The 22,279-nt window shown below is 38.9% G+C and overlaps 1 protein-coding gene across 6 annotated transcripts in view; it reads right to left on the bottom strand.

Moving 5' to 3' along the window:
• Nucleotides 1-19,062, bottom strand: part of dtnbb (dystrobrevin, beta b) — a 54,726-nt gene extending 35,664 nt beyond the window's left edge. For 5 of the 6 annotated variants that reach the window (XM_065288506.1, XM_065288505.1, XM_065288501.1 and 2 more), the window contains exons 1-10: nucleotides 18,796-19,062; nucleotides 17,099-17,151; nucleotides 16,868-16,935; nucleotides 15,365-15,445; nucleotides 12,732-12,945; nucleotides 11,980-12,065; nucleotides 9,575-9,729; nucleotides 9,364-9,469; nucleotides 8,379-8,545; nucleotides 4,082-4,203 (exon numbers count right to left, since the gene is read on the bottom strand). In XM_065288506.1, the coding sequence (XP_065144578.1) occupies nucleotides 4,082-4,203; nucleotides 8,379-8,545; nucleotides 9,364-9,469; nucleotides 9,575-9,729; nucleotides 11,980-12,065; nucleotides 12,732-12,945; nucleotides 15,365-15,445; nucleotides 16,868-16,934 (998 nt within the window). In that variant the 5' untranslated portion in view covers nucleotide 16,935; nucleotides 17,099-17,151; nucleotides 18,796-19,062. The remainder of the gene's footprint in view (nucleotides 1-4,081; nucleotides 4,204-8,378; nucleotides 8,546-9,363; nucleotides 9,470-9,574; nucleotides 9,730-11,979; nucleotides 12,066-12,731; nucleotides 12,946-15,364; nucleotides 15,446-16,867; nucleotides 16,936-17,098; nucleotides 17,152-18,795) is intronic. The other variant, XM_065288502.1, reaches the window with a different exon arrangement.
• Between the last annotated feature and the right edge of the window lie 3,217 nt (nucleotides 19,063-22,279).

The raw sequence follows: 22,279 nt of genomic DNA, 5'->3' as shown, positions 1-22,279 counted from the left end.
TTAAATATGCTACACCTTCCAAAATTTCGCTTTTGGAAATAAATGAGCCTACTCTAAAAAAATATTGGTGTAATGGTACAGAAGACTGCAATACAATGTGGTGAAAGCAGTGATCAAACTGACTAATTATTAACAAAAAATACTTGTAAAACTAGATTTTACATGAAAATTTGTAAACAAAATAATATTAATAAGTAATACAAATCTTTATCTCTTGTTATGACATTTGTATCCTTTATATTGATGAGCAGTAATGCAGTCGAAAACTTCTTAAATAATCTAGAGAGGACTTCATTGAACTTAATTATACTTTTTTTAGGACCACCTCGGTTGGGGTTCCAAGCGACCCAAGCTGATACCAAAACGTGACACAAAAACACTGTAGATCACTTATTGGTTTGAGAGAATCGTCACTACAAGCGTCATCGCTATAATGTAAAAAATTACCTTTACCTTCATGCTAGCTTGCCCTGTCTCGAGTAAACCTGTTGTCATTTGTGCTTTGCTGTAAGTTCCCAAACTCCCTTTTAGCAATAAAAACATCCACATGTTGAGAATCAGGAACACCATATCAGTTTTTTCCCGACTTGCAGTTTGTGGCGGCACATTTGCGAAGTGCACATCTGCATATAACTTAAATGAGGCTCAGCGGAGCGCGTCAACTGACGCCACGGGTGTTTGTACAGAAACTGACATGCAGGGCTCTGAACCGGTTCAAGGAACGAAAACGAAAACCGGAAACGAACGAAATTTTAACAGGAACAAAAACGAAAACAAAATCAATTTTAATCGTTCTGAACAGAAACGTTTATTTAAAATTACCATTAACCGGTTAATAACGTTATTTTATCGTTTTCTTTAATATTGTACTTATCAGTGACCAATCATGATTTGAACAGTACAACATGTGACTTTGACGCATCAAGCGTGAGTAACTTTGAAACACATAGCGTGAGTGAAATGCCTGCGCAGCAGTCATTGAGTCTCCGGCCCGATAGCATTTGTCTTAAATAACCACAAAGCTACCCATCAAATGTTCAGAGGTATGTTTAAGTTAAAACTTGCTTGGAAATATGAAGATGCAAACTGTAACTCAAAAAAGCCAGGGGACTTATACCACTGTCAATAACTTTTTAGATGGGTCGCCACCAAGGAATTCCTTTTCGTTATTATTTTTCTTACGACAAGCTGTCTTAACAAGTCTGTCTGCAATATTGAAGGATGTGGGGGAGAAGTACAGTAGCCGGGAATCACTGAGGTAACTTACAGAGGCACATTTAACATAAACATCCAGCAGAGTATGCTGCGGTTTCAACCAGAAAAAGACATGGTTGAAAACGGGTCGTTTTTTCAGCTGTTTATACTTAAAATGAATGCAGGTATTTCTTTTGTGGTTTTAACAATTAATGAAATGTTAAAGTTTAGTTATATCATGTGTTATGTTATTATTTTTGTGTGAAAATTAGTCTGGATGCATGCATTTGTTAAAGTATAGCCTGAATTAAAATAACGTTATTAACCGGTATTTTTTCTAAGTAAACCGTTTTCGGAACATAAATGTTCAATGAGGAACGCAAAAACGGAAACGTTAAAATATCGATTCTGCTCGGAGTGAAACGATTGATAATTTTTTTCGTTTTTAAGCCCTGCTGACATGTGAGACAGAGGTAGTGATAAACGCCATTTGCAAATATCTATTTATGGTGATCGATTTAAATTTTGTGGCGGACTGAGAAATAAATGAATGTATGGGGATGTATTACAACAACACTCTCACTTGTATGATGTCACAGCAGTAGGCAGCGCAAATATAACAACACGCCTATAATCCTTCCCACTCTGAAGTGGTACTAAACTCGATGGAAAAGCTAACCAAGTGAGGTGAGCTAACTCGACCTGACACGACCTGAACAGTGGGGTACTATGCAATGGAAAAGTGCCGTTACATTAAAATGTAACTATAGATAAAAGGCAAACAGTTGTTGTAATTTTCTGAACAATGCCTTTTGCCCATGCAATACTTGTTGCCAAGGTTTGATTCGTGGTTGGCATTGTGCTGCTATGTTTAAAGCCATTGCCACACAGGACTTTTCATTCCATTGACTTTAAATTTATATGCATGCAAATGCAGCAGACAGATTTCGGTGCAAGTTCGGTGAACTGCAAATTTGTGTTACGTGAGGATATAAATTACTGATATGTCACGCTGGTTGTGGAACTGAAAATAACAGTATTTCACAATCCAATATTGTACAATAATAACAAAAGCAACAGTATTGGTGCAGGTGCACCAGAATCCATGATGTGTGAATATAAAAACACTCCTAAAAGGACATGTCAAATTGCAATGCACATACTAATACTGTGAAATTTTATCTCCAGTGTAATACCACAATCACTTTAGAGATTTATCATGTAAAATTTACATGGACAGCAACCGAATATAATATCACGCACTCAGGGCTGCCTTAACCTAATGTGAGGCCCTGGGGCTGAGAGGTTTTGTAGGCCCCCCATCCCCTCGATTTATAGTCTCATTTAAAAAAAAGTTTTTTTCGAGACATACAACTGTGAGTTTTCCCTTTTTGACCCAGAAAACAGCATAATATTGTTATTAACATATCACTGAGCCCACTTGAGCATAAACACAAGACACTTTATTTAACAACCACACACAGCCACTTGTGGTGATAATAAAACCAAAATGTGTGAAAGTATATATGTTTATAAGCTTTATTTTGTTTTTGGAAAATACAAATTTGCAGAAAATTGCCACTTACAAACTAAATGCTCACCACAGTTTTAAAAATATAAGAAGTTAAAGTTAGTTTTAAAGTGAAAATGCATTAATGATAACAAAAGATAAGTCTTCATTTCTTGTTTTTTAATCAGTTATTTATTTTGTAGGCTAATGACGATATAGTATGCATTGTATTTTGTATTTAAAACGACTAAGTATGAATATGCACAAAACAGACAGGGAATATACCTGTATATATCTTTAGATAAGGAGATTATAAATATGAATAGTGTTATCAGGGGATGATCATGGAGTCTGTTTTGAGATGGTATTGTCGCTCTTTACTTTCTTAGACTTGCACCTTTACCGTTGCGTCTCTTTCTCATCTGTCTGCACGAGCACAGAGAGAGCGAGAGCGCGCGCGAGAGAGAGACCTGCACCTCACTGGTGCTTATAATGAAATTTAAGAAATTACTCTTTCATTTGTTAGTGGATTATTTCCCATTTCTCTGTCACACTCAGTCCAACATGCAGGAATGCCAAGTTGACAACGCGCACTTAATTACATTACGCGGAATAAAAAAATATGTTATGTCTGAAATTTTATTTCACGGTAAGTTACCACGGACCAATCAGCAGCCATGTAATGTGCATTTATAGACTGATTGAAAAAAAACCTGACAAGTTACAAAACAATATGACCTTTTCAGCTCATCATGAATGTGAACATGGGAGGCTCCTGAACTTGGGGGCCCAGGTGAGCCCGTGCATTAGTCGACCTTGCACGCATTAAAGTGCATTGAAAAAGTCTTGAATGCTTGAGAAACTAGCCTTAAAGCGGCATCTAGTGGTGATATTGCAAAATGCAACCAACCTGCATTACGAAACACAGTGAGAAGCTACGGTAGCTATCACAGAACGAACATATCATCGTCTGATACAACGTAAGGAGGAAAGGCTACTAGAAACATGACGGCAACTTCCATATGTAAATAAAACGGCTGATTCTAAGGTAATAAAAACAATACAGTTCATTATGTATGGTCTTTATACACCACTGATAATGTAGTTATGTGTATTATATTGCATTTCTGTCAAAATATCCTTGTAAACGTCCCACATTGCATTTTTAAGCATGAGCAAGAGTAACTGCCATATGGTAGCAAGCACCACCAACAATTTTGGAAACAACCAAAATACTGAGATGGTGCAGTCACCAATATACACCGTACTAATTATGCTAAAAATATTTAGATATGTTCTCAAAATGTAGCATTTATGTAGTCAAGAGCAGGGAGGGAGGTGAGAGATGTGACTGGTTAGGCAATCCAGTAAACTTACGTGTGCACCAGGTCCTGAGGTCTTTCAGCTGCCTCTGGGAAAACTGGGTGAGGAGGCTCTCCGATTGGCATACAGCCCAGAGATTTACTGATGGCATGACTGAGTTTCTTTGCTGGAGACTTCTGCAAAATCAGACAAACAAGCCCCAGAAGATATAAAAACACCAAATACTATTTTACATTCTTCATGTTTAAAAACAAACTACAAAAAAATAAGTATATTTGATTTCTACATATAAAGTCATAGACTCGGCAAGAACAGTTTATTATCATTTTATTTAAAGTTAATAAAAATTTGCTCTGAGGTTATTGAGCTGTAGTAAGATATAGAAAAAAACCTCCTATAATTGGATTTGGGAGGGAGTGTGAATCGTTTCTCAAGCTGTAATTTCAAGCGGTGTGACTGAGCTCTGGGACAATGCCTGGGCATTAAAAATTTTTATAAATATAACTCACTAGCTGCTACCAACATGAAGCCTTCAAATAATGAATCAGAAAAGAATTACTTTTTAACACAAACACAAAATACCAGCTGTTTAGCTAATCATCTCTAGTGAATGCTGTTTTGTTATCTGTGCTAAAATGTCTACAGTATGTGAAAGGGGGTCTATGGCCACATTTACACATAGCCGGGAATTTAGAGAAACAAATATTTCCCCGCCTCCATTTTCAATAATAACATCGTACACACAACATTGTTTTCAAAAAACTTGTCATTAACTATGCCAAATCTATGGGCGGCAGTGTAGGGAAAAGAATAAAGCCATGCAAGCCAATCAAAATCCTTAGAATTAACACCAATTAATTACACGAGCGACTTCCTGTTCTTTTCAAAACAGCGCTCACATGAAATCAAGCATTTTCGGGCGCATTATGTGATGTTTCAGAACCTTAAACCCTGTTTTAGGTTCTAAGACCACTCCAAACGCCAATTTTGGTAGCTCAGTGATTTAAAAAAAAGTCTTTGCCCCCTCCAGATTTCTTATGTTATTGCAAATTTGTCACGCTTTAATGTTTCAGATCATCAAACTAATTTAAATATTAGTCAAAGATAACACAATATGCAGTTTTTAAATGAAGGTTTTTATTATTAAGGGAAAACTAAATCCAAACCCACATGGCGCTGTGTGAAAAAGTGTTTGTCCCCTGTTAAAACATAACTTAACTGTGGTTTATCAAACCTTAGTTAAATTTCTCTAGCCACACCCAGGCCTGATTACTGCCACACCTGTTCACAATCAAGAAAGTGAAGTAGACCAAAAAAACTCATAAGCTACACATCATGCTGAGATCCAAAGACTTTCAGAAACAAATGAGAAAGAAAGTTATTGAGATCTATCAGTCTGGAGAAGGTAATGAAGCCATTTCTAAAGATTTGTGGATGCAGTGAACCACAATAAGAGCCATTATCCAAAAATGGCAATAACATGGAACAGTGGAGAACCTTCCCAGGAGTGGCCAGCCGACTAAAATTACCCCAAGAGCGCAGCGACGACTCATCCAAAAGGTCACAAAAGACCACACAACATTATCCAAAAAACAGCAGGCCTCACTTTCCTCAGTTAAGGTAAGTGTTCATGACTCCACCATAAGAAAGAGGCAGAATTCCAAGACGAAAACAGATCATCTCATAGTCTTAGTCATCTTGATGATCCCTAAAGCTGAAAGTATACTAGGGACACCCCCGTATGCGCGCCGTCCGCATGACGTCATTTTCGTCATCAGGAGGGTCCGCGGTCCGCGTGCAGCCCAAAATTTGAGACCGCGCGGACATTGCGTGTACAGTCCGCGTACAACAGGGCATGCACGTGAAAATATTTAGACAAGACACTCCACTACAAACAATTATACAAAGGAATTAGACAGCAATTGCACACACACTTTCGTTTTTCTTCTTTAACTTTGACTTCTTTCAAGAACAAAAAGCTGTGGAGCATGTTTTTTATCATAATGTTTGATTCCTGTTCTTTGTTGTCTTGTTGTTTGTTCTAAACTATGTTTGCAATGGTGGATCAGTTACTTTTCTTCACCTATCCTAATGTTTTAATGTAATGTAAATGTCGCCAAATCAGTGCTGCCCTAACGGCCTGTTAGACTAATAATTCACTGAATAAAAATCATTTTTGTTGCGTATAGTGTCGAACGTGGCCATCCACGTGTAGTCGCGGGGAGTATATTTGGAAAGCTGGTATACCCCGGCCTTTTGGCAAATACTCTGTGGACTGACGAGACAAAAGTTGAACTTTTTGGAAGGTGTGTGTCCCATTACGTCTGGTGTAAATGTAACACTGCATTTCAGAAAAAGAACATCATACCAACAGTAAAATATAATGGTGGTAGTGTGATTGTCTGGGGCTGTTTTGCTGCTTCAGGACATGTAATAACTGGAACAATGAATTCTGCTGTCTACCAAAAAATCCTAAAAGACAACGTCCGGCCATCTTTTCATGACCTCTAGCTGAGGAGAACTTGGGTTCTGCAGCAGGACAATGATCCAAAACACACCAGCAAGTCCACCTCTGAATGGCTGAAGAAAAACAAAGTGAACACTTTGGAGTGGCCTAGTCAAAGTCCTGACCTCAATCCTATTAAGATGCTGTGGCATGACCTTAAAAAGGCGTTTCATGCTCGAAAACCCTCCAATGTGGCTGAATTGCAACAATTTCGCAAAGATAGGCGGGCCAAAATTCCTCCACAGTGCTGTAACAAACTCATTGCAAGTTATCCCAAACGTGTAATTGCAGTTGTTGACTGCTTAGAGTGGCCCAACCAAATAGTAGGTTTAGGGGGCAAACACTTTTTTACACAGGGCCATGTAGTTTTGGATTTTTTTAAAACCTTTATTTAAAACTACATGTTGTGTTCACCTGGAGGGGGGCCAACACTTTTTCACACCACTGTGTGTATGTCCTATGTAAATTCCCATGTAAAATGTATATATACGTAATCACATATAGGGCCCTATTTTAACGATCTGAAATGCAAGTGCGAAGCGCAAAGCGCAAGTGACTTTGTGGGAGGATCTTGGGCGCTGTTGCTATTTTCCCGGCGGGAGAAATAACTCTTGCGCCGGGCGCAAATCAATAAGGGGTTGGTCTGAAGTAGGTTCATTATTCATAGGTGTGGTTTGGGCGTAACGTCAAATAAACCAATCAGAACGTCATCCAACATTCCCTTTAAACGCAAGTGCGCAAGTTCCATGGCGGGTTGCTATTATTATGACGGATTTACCAGGCGCACACCAGGCGCGGTTCACAGCCGAGGAGACCGACGTTCTTGTAAGAGCAGTCAAAGACAGAGAAGTTGTTTTGTATGGGGATAGGAGAAACCCGCCCAAATCAGCGTAGGTTAAACAGGCGTGAGAGGAAATAGCCACAATTGTCTCATCAGCTGGCATCCCCATCGTTGCGCCAAGCGCTACAATGATGTCAGGAGACGGGGGAATCCCAAGCTTGCCAGCATAAATCGGGGACACGCCGTGTAACGGGAGGTGGATCTGCCTCTACACAGCACCTGACGCCAGCAGAGCACATCGCTGCGTCCATCCTCACCGCTGAAAGTACACTTACAAATCAAGTTCACATACATTAAGGTTTCTTATGAAAACATTTTAATTATTATTTACATAAAATAAACGTAATACAGCCACACAACAATCTTATGAAAATATTTTAATCGTTATTTGCATGATAATTTTTTTACGCAGCCACACAATAAATAAAAACTATCACCACAATGTTCACCACAATGATTTTCCTTATCTCATGTGTTAATATTTTTTATTGTAACAATTTATGATTTGCAAAAATAACTGTTGCATCTGTGTAGATTAGATAAGCAAAGTGTGTGCGCATTCTGCACGCTAAACATTATGGTCAAACATTCTCCCTTAAAATAGCATAATGAACCACACGCAACGCGCCACTGACTTTAGACTAGTTTTTTCTGGTCAGTGGCGCAATTGTTTTTTGAAACTGCAAAAAAGCATCAGGGATGGTTTGCGCCGGAACAAGCCTGCTTTTTTGCGCTGAACCGCCCAGGGAGCGCAAGTTCATTCCCTAGTTTGCCGACGTGCGTCTGTGGAGGGAAAACCCGCTGTGCGCCGGTGCAAAATACGAATGATACATGCGTCATTGACAAAGTCAATTGCGCTGGGTGCAAGATAGGGCCCATAAAAAGTTAGTTTTTCCATAAGGCACTGCACACCCAATAGATAGAGAAAAGTGTTGTGCTTATATAACTTTTTCTGAAAATATGTGCATTGATAAAAGCTTGATATCTTAAAGAGACAGTCATACCCATGAAGAGTGCTCCTTCATCTGGTGCTGGTTGCTATGGGGACCGCTGGCATGACCACGCCAGAAGCAGCTCTGACAAAGCTGGTAACCATGACACTGCTGGCAGCGGTACCGGAAACCCATCATGCTCTCACTTTGGCAATATGAACATTCCACTGGATGGAAGACTGTAAAATACCAAAAAAGCATTCAAGGCATTGCAAACATTTTATTTTAAACACATTTTCAGCTGTGTCCTAACTAATGTACAGCATATGTATACTGTATATCATTGCTGTCCTTCTGAAAGCTTGTATGTCCAAATTTACTCTTTTTTTTAGTTTTTAATGATTACACATTGTGTTGTATAAGTTGACAAGCAACTTTTTATTGGTTAAATATTTGCAAAACCCACTGACAAATATCACATTAAAATGGAAATTTCCGTGGTCTGCTGGAAGGCAGAGAGAGGATGTTGCAACCAGGCGCTGTTTTTTTTTTTTGGCACGACTGTTAACGCTTCTCATGTTAATAAAACTAAAAAAAAAAACGGCCACAAGTATTTGTGCCCTCCTCCTAAATTTGAAAAAGATTCGCCTCATGTTTGGATGGAAACCCTGCTAGTGACTAGGCGATGAAGGAAGCACACTACACTCATTTTTCTGGATTCAAACATTGTTGGAAATATTTGGGACAATGTGAGTACACAAATAAAAAATTAAAACAGTGTGCTAGTGATTTTTGGATATTTCAATGCAAAAATCTTACATATTGTACCTTTAATCAGTAATGCAATTAATTTTTAGACAGTCTAATTGAAATACAATGTTGATAATTCGTAGTTAATTACTTTTTAAGTTACTTACCACACACTGTTTAACAACAGTATGCCACAAATCAAACCAGCATCAAACCCTTTTTTGCAAGAGCGAGACACATGAGCCGATGTGAAACAGATTGTAAAAACCCACATACAATCTCACACGCCTCCAAACGCAGCTCGTACCGTTCTCTACATTAGCGAGTCGGTGCATGAGAGGTAGCCAAACGAGGCACTGCGGAGGTGGATCTGCCATCAACACATCCAAAAACGTATTCAGCAAGATCTTCTTCTGACAAACAACAGATAAGACACTCTCAGTAAGAGCTTGAACGATTCAGAAACAGGCTGAATAAGATACAAATCGTTGCTATCTGAAGGAGATTAGTGTAGTCACCTGCTGAGGAAAGCATGTTCTCACAGAGTGCTCGGTGTAACCGAATGAAGGTCCCTCGAACACTGCCGTAGGGAGTTTCAGCACTTCCCTCAGGAACTGATCAAACTTGGCAAAGATCATCACCCCGTTGGAATCTGATATCTGGGAAAATATATCTGAAAGAAAAGGTCAAACAAACAATGTGAATTGATACTTTGTTATTTATTAAATACTCAGTCGATGTTTAATTTACATACAGTGTCATATATAATGCATGAGGATTATATTATTTATGTTAATTGCAACTGCAACATAAATAGGTAATTCATATTAAAGATTGGCTTTGATGACCATGACAGAGATCACAAATATTTGACATGAATTTTAAATCAATTAAGATCCATGAAATCTTTTAATCCATTTAGCTTATAGTCCATTGAGGTCATCTATATGTTATTGTTCTCCTTAAAAGTTTATTTATTACACATCAATTATTATACTTTCTTTTGGAGAAATTAAAATACAGGAATTTCTTAATGATTAATGGATGTGCTTTTAGGAGCTCATGTTAAACACCATATAAGATAATAAGATGGCATTTTAATATAAAATAATTTGTTTGTGTTTAACAAAAAAATAAAGTCATATACATTTGGGATGGCATATGAAGGTGAGTAAATTATTTAAATTATTCAGTGACTCTTGACCATTTGGCAAAAATTTCAATATTTTGTTTTTTAAAGGACAAGTTCGGTATTTTAGACTTAAAGCCCTGTTTTCAGATTGTTTATGGTCAAATAGAATGGTTTTGACTGAAATTTTGACATTTTCGGCTGCCCTGAGAATTTTCGCTTGTTTGTGTTTCAGCTCAGACCTCTATAATGGCTTTATAGGTGCACTGGAACAATCCTTCCTAAAATGCATTAAACTTTCGTTTACAAAGACGAGAAACTCACCGAGTGGTCAGGGGTGTTCACTGATATGCTCACACAAAAATCGCGTCAAAAGATGCTTTCCAACAGCTGTTTTACCATTCGTTGTTAACTTGTGGACCTATTTCCCCAAACGCCTCACACCCGTACATTCTTCCGCTTAGAGCTTGAATAATAAACACTCCAGCCCAGGAGGTGGCGCTAATCCGCCTTTGCCAATTGCAAGAATAGAAACAAAGTTCCCGGCGCGGAGTAATACCGTACCTCACAGGACGTCTAATACAGTCAATGGAGTTGGTAAAAACTACGATAAAACCTGTTGGAATGCGTCTTTTGGAGCGATTTTTGTGTGAGCATACCAGTGAACACCCCTGACCACTCGGTGAGTTTCACGTCTTTGTAAACGAAAGTTGAATGCATTTTAGGAAGGATTGTTCCAGTGCACCTATAAAGCCATTGTAGAGGTCTGAGCTGGAACACAAACAAGCGAAAATTCTCAGGGCAGCCGAAAATGTCGAAATTTCAGTCAAAACCATTCTATTTGACCATAAACAATCTGAAAACAGGGCTTTAAGTCTAAAATACCGAACTTGTCCTTTAAATGCAATTTTGTGTTAACCCCTAATGTACAGAAGGGGGCGCCAAACACTGAGTGAACATGGGATAAAACTCATCTTGTTTATATTTTTAAATTAAAGAGCACCTATTTTTTGCTAAAAAAAAATAACGGTATTTTGTGTATTTGGTATAATACAATGTGTTTGCGTGGTTTATGGTTAAAAAACACATTATTTTCCATATACCATACATTTTTGTAGCTCCAGATTTTACTCTCTTCCTGAAACACACAGATTTGAAAAGCTCTGCGTCCCTGATTGGCCAGCTAATCTGTACGTTGTGATTGGTCTGAATAGCTCTGACGTCAGCCGGAAATGTGACGCTCCTTACCATGTTTGAAAGATTTGATTGCTAACAGGAGTTAACTTACAGGCTGAGAGTCCGAAGCGGGAGGAATTATGATAATGTCGGTCTTGTCTACATCACCAATCCCAGAAGGTAAACTGTTACCTACACTCCGTGTGTTTGTTGTAGTCCAAGAAAAGAGATTTACGTTGAAGACGATAACTTGCGTCAACATTTACTTTGGAGTATGTACCTTTTGCATATTGTTAACATGTACTAATGCACACTTACACACCAAAGGAAATTTTAAAAAGTGAATCGGACAATAGGTGCTCTTTAAAAGATTGTGCATATGGCTCCAAAATACTGTAGGTTTAAATAAGTTATGTTATTATACCTTATATTTCTTAAAAGTATTATATTTTAGAAAAGAAAAAATGCCAAGTTACATTCACATCTATATTTTTAATGCTAACCATACACCTTAGTATTGTAAAGCATTGGTTTCTCAGCTGATGATTCTAAGGGTTAGGAAATAATTTTTAATAATAAGTCCCTTTTGAATAGTTGTTTAACAAGTATTGTACTTACAACGTAATTTGTCAAGTATTTTACCCCCACACATGGTAGCTAACATGGCCTTCATGGCAAACACTGTAAGTTTTCCGTGGCCTTCACTGAAACACAAAATACACATTATCAGAAGATCAAGTATAACTTTACACTCACACGGTGCGAAAACGTTAGCACTTCTCATTTACTGTTAATGGATGACGTCATGTGTTGCCGTACTAAATTATGGATTTGTCAATTTTGCGTCGTTGCTCGCGGCAGAAGTTGAACATTTCTCGACTTTTCAAGCGCCAACGTGTGCGTCAGCCAACCAGATCCCTTTATGCAAATAACCTAGTGCGAACCAGCCAATTATGTTTATGCAAGGCCGGAGCATGTGTTGCGGCCACTGTGATTGGCTGTTGGCCACGCTTCAGACTAGCCTTCCTTCAAGCGTTAACGCTTTCGCCCCGTGTGAATGTACTGTAAAACGTCCATGCAAATATGTACTGCTTTAACAAACTATACCTTACAAATTGTACCAATTATTACATTATAAGAGAAAGTCAATAATGACGTCCTTTAACCCAATGTCACTGGGGCAAAAGCAGATCAAAGAAAATATACCAATGGATACAACTTAAACTCAGCCGTAAAATATAATACGATGCAGCCACCTTGTAAAATAGTTACTGTAAGTAGCCATGTAATTGTGTTGGTATTACATCCCATCTACACACCTGTCATAAGTAGCCATGTAATTGTGTTGGTATTACATCCCATCTACACACCTGTCATAAGTAGCCACGATGAAGTTTAGCAGCAGACCGATGGACTGGTCCACGTTTATCTGGTGGGTGGTGGGCAGCCGTTTGTTCAGCTGGTAAAAGATGGAGGACAGAATGGTCTCCAGGCGTGACACATTAATTTCGGCATTGTGGTCTAATGTGCTCAAGCCATTATCACGAAAGGCTTCGATCATGTTCCACACGTCCACCAGGTGAACTGCAACAGGGAGAGGTCAAGATTAACCTGTTAAATAGAGAACTCCACAAAAAGCTCAAATTATGGAAGTTAAATATGTTAGCACTAGAAAATAAATAGTTTTTCTAAACAAATAAGCAGCTAACAAAGAGTCGTTTTAAACCTACATGCACAAATAAGGTATAAACAAAGCTGCCGACTTTCCACTACCCAAAATAGTTATTTTGTGGTAACAGGTTTTACTACACGGTTAATTTTCATAAGGGCATCATTGAATCTTATTGGTTCTCGTGAAACTCGTGTCACGAGATACACAAGAACCAATGAGAATTAACGTTATTGGCGTGCCAGCATAGGCCTATACTGAACTTACCACACTGATCTGATCTGTATGTTTCCATGGATAGGTTGCGACATATTAATTGCTAAATAAGCTAAAAATATGAATGGTTATCTCTTCAAATGTATTGATTCTTTTCAGTAGACATATATTAGGGCACAGGAGTCATTTTCATTACTTTAATGGTGAATAGGTGTCTTTTTGAGCTTTACCATATTAGGGTGCTTTCACATATACACTGTTTAGGTCGGCCCAAATGACGTTTCGCTCCGAGTACGGTTCGTTTGGGTCAGTGTGAACACAACAGCCGCTCTCGGGTGCGCTCTAAACAAGTGGTCTCGGAGCGGCTGTCACCGAACTCTGGGGCGACCCACCTGTGGTGTGAACACTGCTGGACCTCGGGCCGAACCAAATACAGGAAGTTCTCCACATGTTTGAGCCACAGGGCTTCGGTTGTGACGTGAGCCATGTGTTATATTGTGGATTAACAACAAACAAGCCAATCCTGGTCCGTTGCAGAGATTCGCTGTATCCTTTACGTTTGAGCTGATGATTTTATAAATGCATAGCTGTCCTCCACACACAAATAGTGGCATTACGGGCTTTTTAGCAAACAGCTCCGTGAGAAAGGCTTTAATAGAACAGCTACGCAATTTCGCATTAAAGCAAAGAAACTTCGCAAAGACGTGCATCGTTTATCTCCACATCTTGATAGCGGCGCTATCCCTGTCAGGCTGGTTGTCGTGGAAACGTGGGGGTGGTCATGAGACGGCAAGAGCTGTCAGAGACCAATGACATTTCGAGTACAGTAAAAAAAAAATTGAGTACAGTAAAAAAAAATACGTGAACACGGACCGCATTAACTGAAAAATGATACAATGTATTTTGGTGCGCTCCAAGGCCGCACCACGGTGCGCACCAACATATGTGAAAACACTCTTAGTTCCCGCAAAAGAAGCTAACATGATGCCGTTTTAATATTTTGGTGAATGACTTCTTTAGGATCACACAAACAATGTTGTCAATGTTATAACAAATAAATCTGTGCGCAGGAATGGAACTGAAGATGATAGAATAAATCTAAAAAGATCATTGTGGTTGTCAGTGACTTTGGCCAATGGTAAAATAGCTCCCGTCTTGTCATCATTAGAGTTTCTGCAGCCACTCTCAGAGAAGTGTTGCCTGAGCCAGTCGTCTGGTCTTGAATCCCTCTTGCGTTATCCCAAGTCAGACAAAATTTTGAACTGACATGCACTGCATCAAGTCAGACGCTGATCGATCACTGCATAAAATCAAACACCTAATGATTCGCCCCCAAAGAAAAGCCAAATGAGGGATAAGCGGAATACCATGAACTGTTAGTTTAATTCGATTCAATTTTATTTCTATAGCGCTTTTTACAATGGTTTAATAGTTATAAACCAGCTTTGCGTTAATAAAAGCAGAAGAAAAAATAGGTGGACAACATAAGAAGCAGAGTACAGTGGCTAAGATTAAACCGTACTAGCGAGCGTAGTAATAATGTAACATAAGAGAGTTCTAAGTTAAGCAAATGTCAGCTGACTCCCTAGGGGTTGAAAAACACTCCTAAGAGAAAAAACAATTTTTAATAAGAGGAAAAAGTCCAGTCCTATGAAGAAAAACCCTTGATAGCTGATTCTATAGAGGATATACTATATATTAGATACTATTTTATATATGTTATGGAAATTGAAACATTAAAAAAATAACAAAAAATATATATATATATATGAATAAGTAGATTAAACGGGGTGGAATCCGGATCAATTGGTGGAAATCCGAATCAATTTTGGACTCAAGGTCTGACTAGTTGATAACCCATGATTTGTTGATCTACAGTACATTACAATAATGTCTTCAGTTGAGGGATTTTCTTAGCAAATATTACAATTATATACAGAATGCAATTTATTGCAATTAACTAAATATTGTAATAGAAGAGTCATGCAAACTAATAATCTTACACCGAATAGTTTAACAAAATATTTACTCATAAATTTATTCCGCCCCGTTTCAAGAGTGAGGTCCAATAGAATCTGAGAATGTACAAAGCACATCTAAAAAAAAAAAAATACTTACGGTTGCATCTCTTCTGAACAAATCGCAGCTTGCATGCCGTCCTGTACGTTGAGAGACGAATAACATCAAAGTTCTGTGCCCCTGGTGAAAATGATACATCATTTTTTTTTTGGCATTTTGAAGCTGTAAAGGAATGTAATCAGTAGGGAGGAGCGGGGTAAGTTGTCACACTTTTCACACTGTTTAACATTTACTGAGCACCATACATCACAGTAGTATAATTCTCATCATACCAAATGAAAGAAGGAAGTCTTGGGCACATTTGTTGTATTCATTACATTTTCATATCTTATCTCATTACAAGTTGTAGACTGTTGAATAGAGAATGTTACCATTGATTGATTTCATTAAACCAGGGTTTAAAATAACCCGGGGTTAACTATTTCCAGTGTTAAAGCATGTGACGACTTGCCCCAAGGTCATTGAGACAACTTGTCCAAAGCTGACATGTGTGCTAATGTTGGCTAAACATAGCACGTTTGCTAAAGTATCAAAAGACACATTATTGTCTTCTCTATCTTGTGCAAAATAAAAATTTGTAACATTCATACCTAACAAAGTTGTATTGCATACATTTAAAGTGCTTATTTTACTTTTTAAGCCAAAAAATAATAACATTGTGCTGGCGTCAGACTAGAGCGATCTTGACATGTGAACGTGTGACTGTAGAAGAAGTTGTCACACAAACTGGCTATTTGATTTTTGAGATAGAGCCTCTAGTGTTGGAGTTATGAACAGTGTGACAATCTACCCATGTGACAACTTACCCCGCTCACATTCCTATATCAACATCTACTGTAAAGCAGCCACAAAATATGCTTGTACAATTCTTCTTTAAGAAGTAATGGAAGTTCAGTTTGAACCATTTAACTCAAACAGATGGTCCGGGGCCCCTTAGGAATCTGTGGTTGTATTACCGGGGGTCCACCATATAATATTATTTGAATTCAACATATTTTTGGGGTAAAATGAAATCAGGCATCAAACAAAAATGCATTAATAGGCTAATAATGAAGAGCATAACGTTCCTAGTTTAAAATCTATTATACAATAAAAATGATATAGGAACATCATCTTTGTAATGTAACTATTGTAAAAAGGATATAAATACAGTCTTAATTTGATGTTATTACATGTTCTGGGGGTCCCTGCTCCTCCTCTCTATCCATTAAGGGGTCTTTGGCCTGAAAAAGGTTGAAGACCTCTAACTTGATTCTGAAGTTTGTTTAAATCAGTTCTGTTTTATGACTATAGACACTAAGTCCATGCCAACAAATTGCTCTATGGCTGTGAAAGGTGAACAGGATTTGACTAGGATCTGTGTGTGTATAATGCATTTTATTTTATTTATTTAGTTAATTTAATATGGACATAGCAATAGACATTGGACGAACCAGATGCATTGTATTAAGTGTTATAGCACGTGTGCTAATTTTCAACACCTGTCCAACACTGTGCAAGAAATATTTAAGGCTGTTGTTGTGAACTGTAAAAGCAACTTACTCATCTCCATGAAGAGCTGTCTCTTCTCCACCATGGCCTTACTGCTTTTACTTCCCTCTTCAATCATTCTGCACAACACAACAAAAGGTCCATTTAATACCACAGCTTAATGACAGCCTAGCAGAGGAAAACATATCTATCTATCTATCTATCTATCTATCTATCTATCTATCTATCTATCTATCTATCACATATTGTTAAACACATTTATATTCCAATATAATTATTCACCTGTCAGGCTTGCTGGGTCTCAGATAAGGTGATGCAAAGGAACCAGGAAGGGCCTATGAAACGAAAAAGAGGATTTTGATGTTGACATCTGGGGAAAGACCTCCTCCCCCCAACATAACCCACACCAGTGTTGGGTGTAACTAGTTACAAAGTAACTAGTTACTGTAATAATATTACTTTTTTCAGTAACTAGTAGTGTAAGGCATTACCTGTCTGAAAATGGTAATATTATTACAGTTTTCCTGAGCTAGTTACTTGAGTTACATTCGCCAGTAGCACCTTCATCACACAAGGCACAAAACACAGAGAACAAAAGGGAAGGGGAGGTGGGCGTGAATGGAACAGTGATTGGTCTAAGTTTGGCACGAGGTATCATTTACCATCACCGATTGGTCGACACCCGGCAGCCAGCAGCACAGAGCGGCAGCGGCACACTCAAAGACAGATCGGGAAAATGGAAGCGTCAACAACGGCAAGCTCTTTTTCAGAGGAAGGTTCCCAGCAACAGAAAGCTAGTGGAGATTCAGTCATATTTTATTATGTTCAACGGAAGGAAAATAACTTGACGGTGAAGTGCACACTCTTTAATGTTTCTCCGAACGCTGTGCCCCACGTCCGGTAGTGGGTAAGGAAGCCAGCATTTTCTTGGCCGTGGCTTGCCCAAATAAACATTCTTGTCCAGAAAAAAAAATGTAACTAGTAATATAACTAGTAATATAACTAGTTACTTTCTCCTGGGAGTAATAAAGTAAAGTAAGGCATTACTATTTTTGAGAGTAATAAGTAATACGTAATATATTACTTTTTTGAGTAACTAGCCCCAACACTGACCCACACACATTCAAAAATAAACCCAGAGATAAATCCCTGATTCACAAAAGGCCATCTGAGTTCTCTCGCTCCACGCAAGTGCTGATTATGTATGACAATAGTGTCTTGCAATGGCAGCATCCTGTGAATTAATGATACAAGAGCTGCTAAGAAGCCACTTAAAAGTGGCATGCAGAGAATGCATCATAGAGGCAATGACTGTGTAAATGTAGGTTAATACTAGATGTTCTCCTTATTTGTTTAAACGTGCTGCAAGTAAAAGTGATGTAGGGGTTACTATGATGTTTTTGTGTAGTAGCTGTTACATCATCAACATAAAGCATTACATCAGCCCTCTGCTCACATTTATTCGAGGTATCCATCAGTTAGCATCAGCATCCACGGATCACATTTAGCCAATGAATCCACACAAGTGCATTATGTCATCCCTTACCGTAAAAGACACCGCTGACGTTATGACTTCTGCCTTCAGTTTATTCATTTCGTGTTGGTAATCTTTAATTTTGTGTAAATATGGATTTCTGGATGAAGAGGCCCACTATATGTGGTATAAGTAACACCGCATCTCTAAATAATGACAGAAGCGTGACTCAACGTAAGGACTGTCCACTAAGCAGCAAAAACACAGTTGCATCTTCAAAATAAATAAATAAATAAATAAAAAAGCACAAATGCCCCCAATTGCGTTAATATGTTTACGTTTATGCTTACATAGTAGGCTATATTAACGTAACTCCACCTTTACAATGATAAAAATGATGTATAAATACATAGACAGACGGATAAAACGCAAATAGCTATGGACGTGTTCGTTTTATCGTTCAGTTGTATGTCAATGATAAAGCATCATTAGCAGATGATCTTACCAGCGGGAGGAAATCACGCAGGTCGCGCGACCATCATCATCAGCATCTGATGAGAGCGATCAACGCGCTCGGTTGCATGTTTATTACAATCTTCATCATACCTATCTCTGGATTTGTTTTTCTTTAATACCGACTGACAATCGCACTGGGATTAATCCGTAATTTGGACGAGCTGCGCTTCCCCATCGTCACATTTGTGCCGTGGTTACCGTTCCGTAACTGCAGTAAGGGATGAAGTCGCCCACTGCGCGAGCGCTTCTTTGAGCATCAGCCAACAGTAGAGGACAGCAGAGCGCTCCTCACTTTATCATTACACAGCATCACTGTTATATGCACCATTAATGCATTCATTAAATGGCAGTTGCCTTATAAGTTTTGTGCAATGCTATGCAAATTATCTGATTGTGTCAGGAAAAAGTAATTCATCAGTATTTTTTTTTTCACTTTTATGTACACCAAAGGTCAAATATGTAAGTCTGGCCAACTGCTACACCGTTCACCTTGTTTTGCACAAATACTTATTCAGCAGTGCCATTTTTCAGCCAAGCCTTTATTAAATTTTAAGTACTGTAAATGACAAATGCTTCTGTCAAAATGAGCTTTTTAAAGGGAGAGTAAGTAGGATTTTAAGTGTTTTATTAATCAAAATCAATGTCTTTATACATAAATATGTCCTCGTGTTAAACTACCTTTGCCAATGATCTGACTTTTCTTTCTAAGCTTAGAATTTCTTCTCTTTACTTACATTGAACCGGTAAGTCCAAGGAGGCTTCCATGTATAGTAGTCAACATTTGAAGTGGATCAAAAACATTCACCAAATTTGTCCTAAAACAAGAACGGGTATTGGATATTGGTTTTAAGAAAACTTTTAGAAAAGGTTTTGATCCACTTCAAATGTTGACTAGTGTAGTTCCGCCATGCTGCAGAGAGGGACAAAAAGCTCTAGCCGAAAACGCGTTTCCACAACGCGTTTTCGTTCAGAACACGTGAACCAGCTAAAACGGACAAGGAGATCAGTGAGTTCATAACGACTACCATAGTTGCAACACGCATTTGGAAAATTAAAATTAAAAACTTACATCTTTGGCGATTTTTTTAATTTTCTTTGCAAATTACTTATCTCTGTAAGCTATATTATTTGTTTTAAATTCATGTGCTCTTATAATTTTACACAAAAACGCAAATCTCCTCCCCTCCTCAAAACGAGCGAATAGCAAACCACAACATCCAACGATCCAATCAATTCTCTATGTCCCGGCCTAACTTTTTTCATTACAGAAGCCGTTTTTAAGCCGCATTCACATTAAAAGCGACTTTGTCGCTGTGTGTCGCTCGTCTCTTTCAAAAGAGGCGTTTCTATATCTAGTTGTTATAAACAAATGAGTAACGTCCACTCCAGTAACTGACGAGAGATGGATGACGTGAACTCCCCTGCTTCGTTCTCATTGGTAGTCGCTCCGGAATGTCGCTCATAATTTGCATAAAGTTAAACATTTCTCAACTTTGTCGCGCGACTGGACACGCCCATCCAGCCTTCAACGGTCACTGTTGCTCGTGTCGCCGGATGCCGCCGAGCTTCCATTGAACTCAATGAGATCGCGTCGCTCTGCTACTGCTAGTCGCTTATAATGTGAATGTACCTTAAATAGTCTCTGTCAAAGAAGTTGTTAGGAGGCGTTTCTAAATCTGGTTGTCATAAACAAATGAGTAACATCCACTCCAGTAATGAGAGATGGATGACATAAACTCCACTGCTTCGCTCTCATTGGTATTTGCTCCAAAAAGTCGCTTACATTTACATAAAGTTAAACTTTTTTCAATTTTGTTGTGCGACTGGACACGCCCTATCCGGACGCCAACGGCCACTGTCACTCTGCTACTGCTAGTCGCTGCTAATGTGAATCTTTAAGCCACGTTCACAATACAAGCGACTTTCTCGCTGTGTGTCACTCGTCTCTTTCAACAAGGTTGTTAGGGGGCGTTTCTACATTCACATTATAAGTGACTTTGTCTCTTTCAAAAGAGGCATTTCTATATCTAGTTGTCATATAAAAATGTGTAACGTACACTCCAGTAACTGACAAGAGGCGGATGACGTGAACTCCCCTGCTTCATTCTCATTGGTAGTCGCTCCAGAATGTCGCTCATGATTTGCATGAAGAAACATTTCTCAACTTTGTCGCATGGCTGGACATGCCCCATCCAGCCGCCAACGGTTACTGTTGCTCGGGTAGCCAGAAGTCACACAACTTCCATTGAAATCAATGAGATTGTGTCGCTCTGCTACTGCTAGTCGCTGCTAGTCTGAATGCAGCTTAACTGATGAGAGATGGATGGCGTGAATTCTACTGTTTTGCTCTCATTTGTAGTCGTTCCAGAAAGTCGCTCATAATTTGCATAAAGTTAAACTTTTCTCAACTTTGTCGCACAACTGGACAGGCCCCATCCCGTTACCAGTGGTCACTGGAGCTTGCTGGAAGTCGCCAAGCTTCCATTGAAATCAACTTTCGACTTTCGATGACACGAGTGAAAGTGACAGTTGGCAACAGTATGGGCGTGTCCAGCGACGCGAGAAAGTTACGAAAAGTTTAACTTAATGCAAATGTTGAGCGAATTTCGGGAGCGACTACCAATGGGAGCGAAGCAGGGGAGTTCACGTCATCCTTCTCTTGTCAGTTACTGGAGTGGACGTTACTCATTTGTTTATGACAACTACATATAGAAACACCTCTTTTGAAAGAGACGAGTGACACACAGCGACAGAGTCACTTATAATGTGAATGTAACTTGTGAATGACGCCCCATTCAGACAGCTAGCGACCAGCAGTAGCAGAGCAACGCAATCTCATTCATTTCAATGGAAACTCTGCAACTTCTGGTGACACAAGCGAAAGTGACCGTATGGGCGTGTCCAGCGACGCAAGAAAGTTAAGAAAAGTTTAACTTAATGCAAATGATGAGCGAATTTCGGGAGCGACTACCAATGGGAACGAAGCAGTGGAGTTCATGTCATCCTTCTTTCATCAGTACTGGACGGTACTCATTTGTTTATGACAAGCAGATTTAGAAACGCCTCATTGAAAGAGAGGGCGACACACAGCGATAACGTCGCTGGCTATCTGAATGGGGCGTGAGGCTGAAAGGTACATTCACATTACAAGCAACTTTGTCGCTGCATGTCGCTCGTCACTTTCAAAAGAGGCGTTTCTAAATCTGCTTGTCATAAACAAATGAGAACCGCCCACTCCAGTTACTGACGAGAGACGGATGACGTGAACTCCACTGCTTCGTTCTCATTGGAAGTCGCTCCAGAAAGTCACTCATAATTTGGCTAAAGTTAAATTTTTCTCAACTTTCTCGCACAACCGAAGACACCCATCCAGTCGCCAACGGTCACTGTTGCTCGTGTCGCCGAGCTTTCATTGAAATGAATGAGATTGTTTCACTGTGCTACTGCTACTGTAGTCTGAATGCAGCTTCTGA

Source organism: Paramisgurnus dabryanus, chromosome 17 (assembly GCF_030506205.2).
Source record: "Paramisgurnus dabryanus chromosome 17, PD_genome_1.1, whole genome shotgun sequence".
In the NCBI taxonomy this organism is placed as follows: Eukaryota; Metazoa; Chordata; class Actinopteri; order Cypriniformes; family Cobitidae; genus Paramisgurnus; species Paramisgurnus dabryanus.
This window is presented reverse-complemented; position numbering and strand designations above follow the sequence as displayed.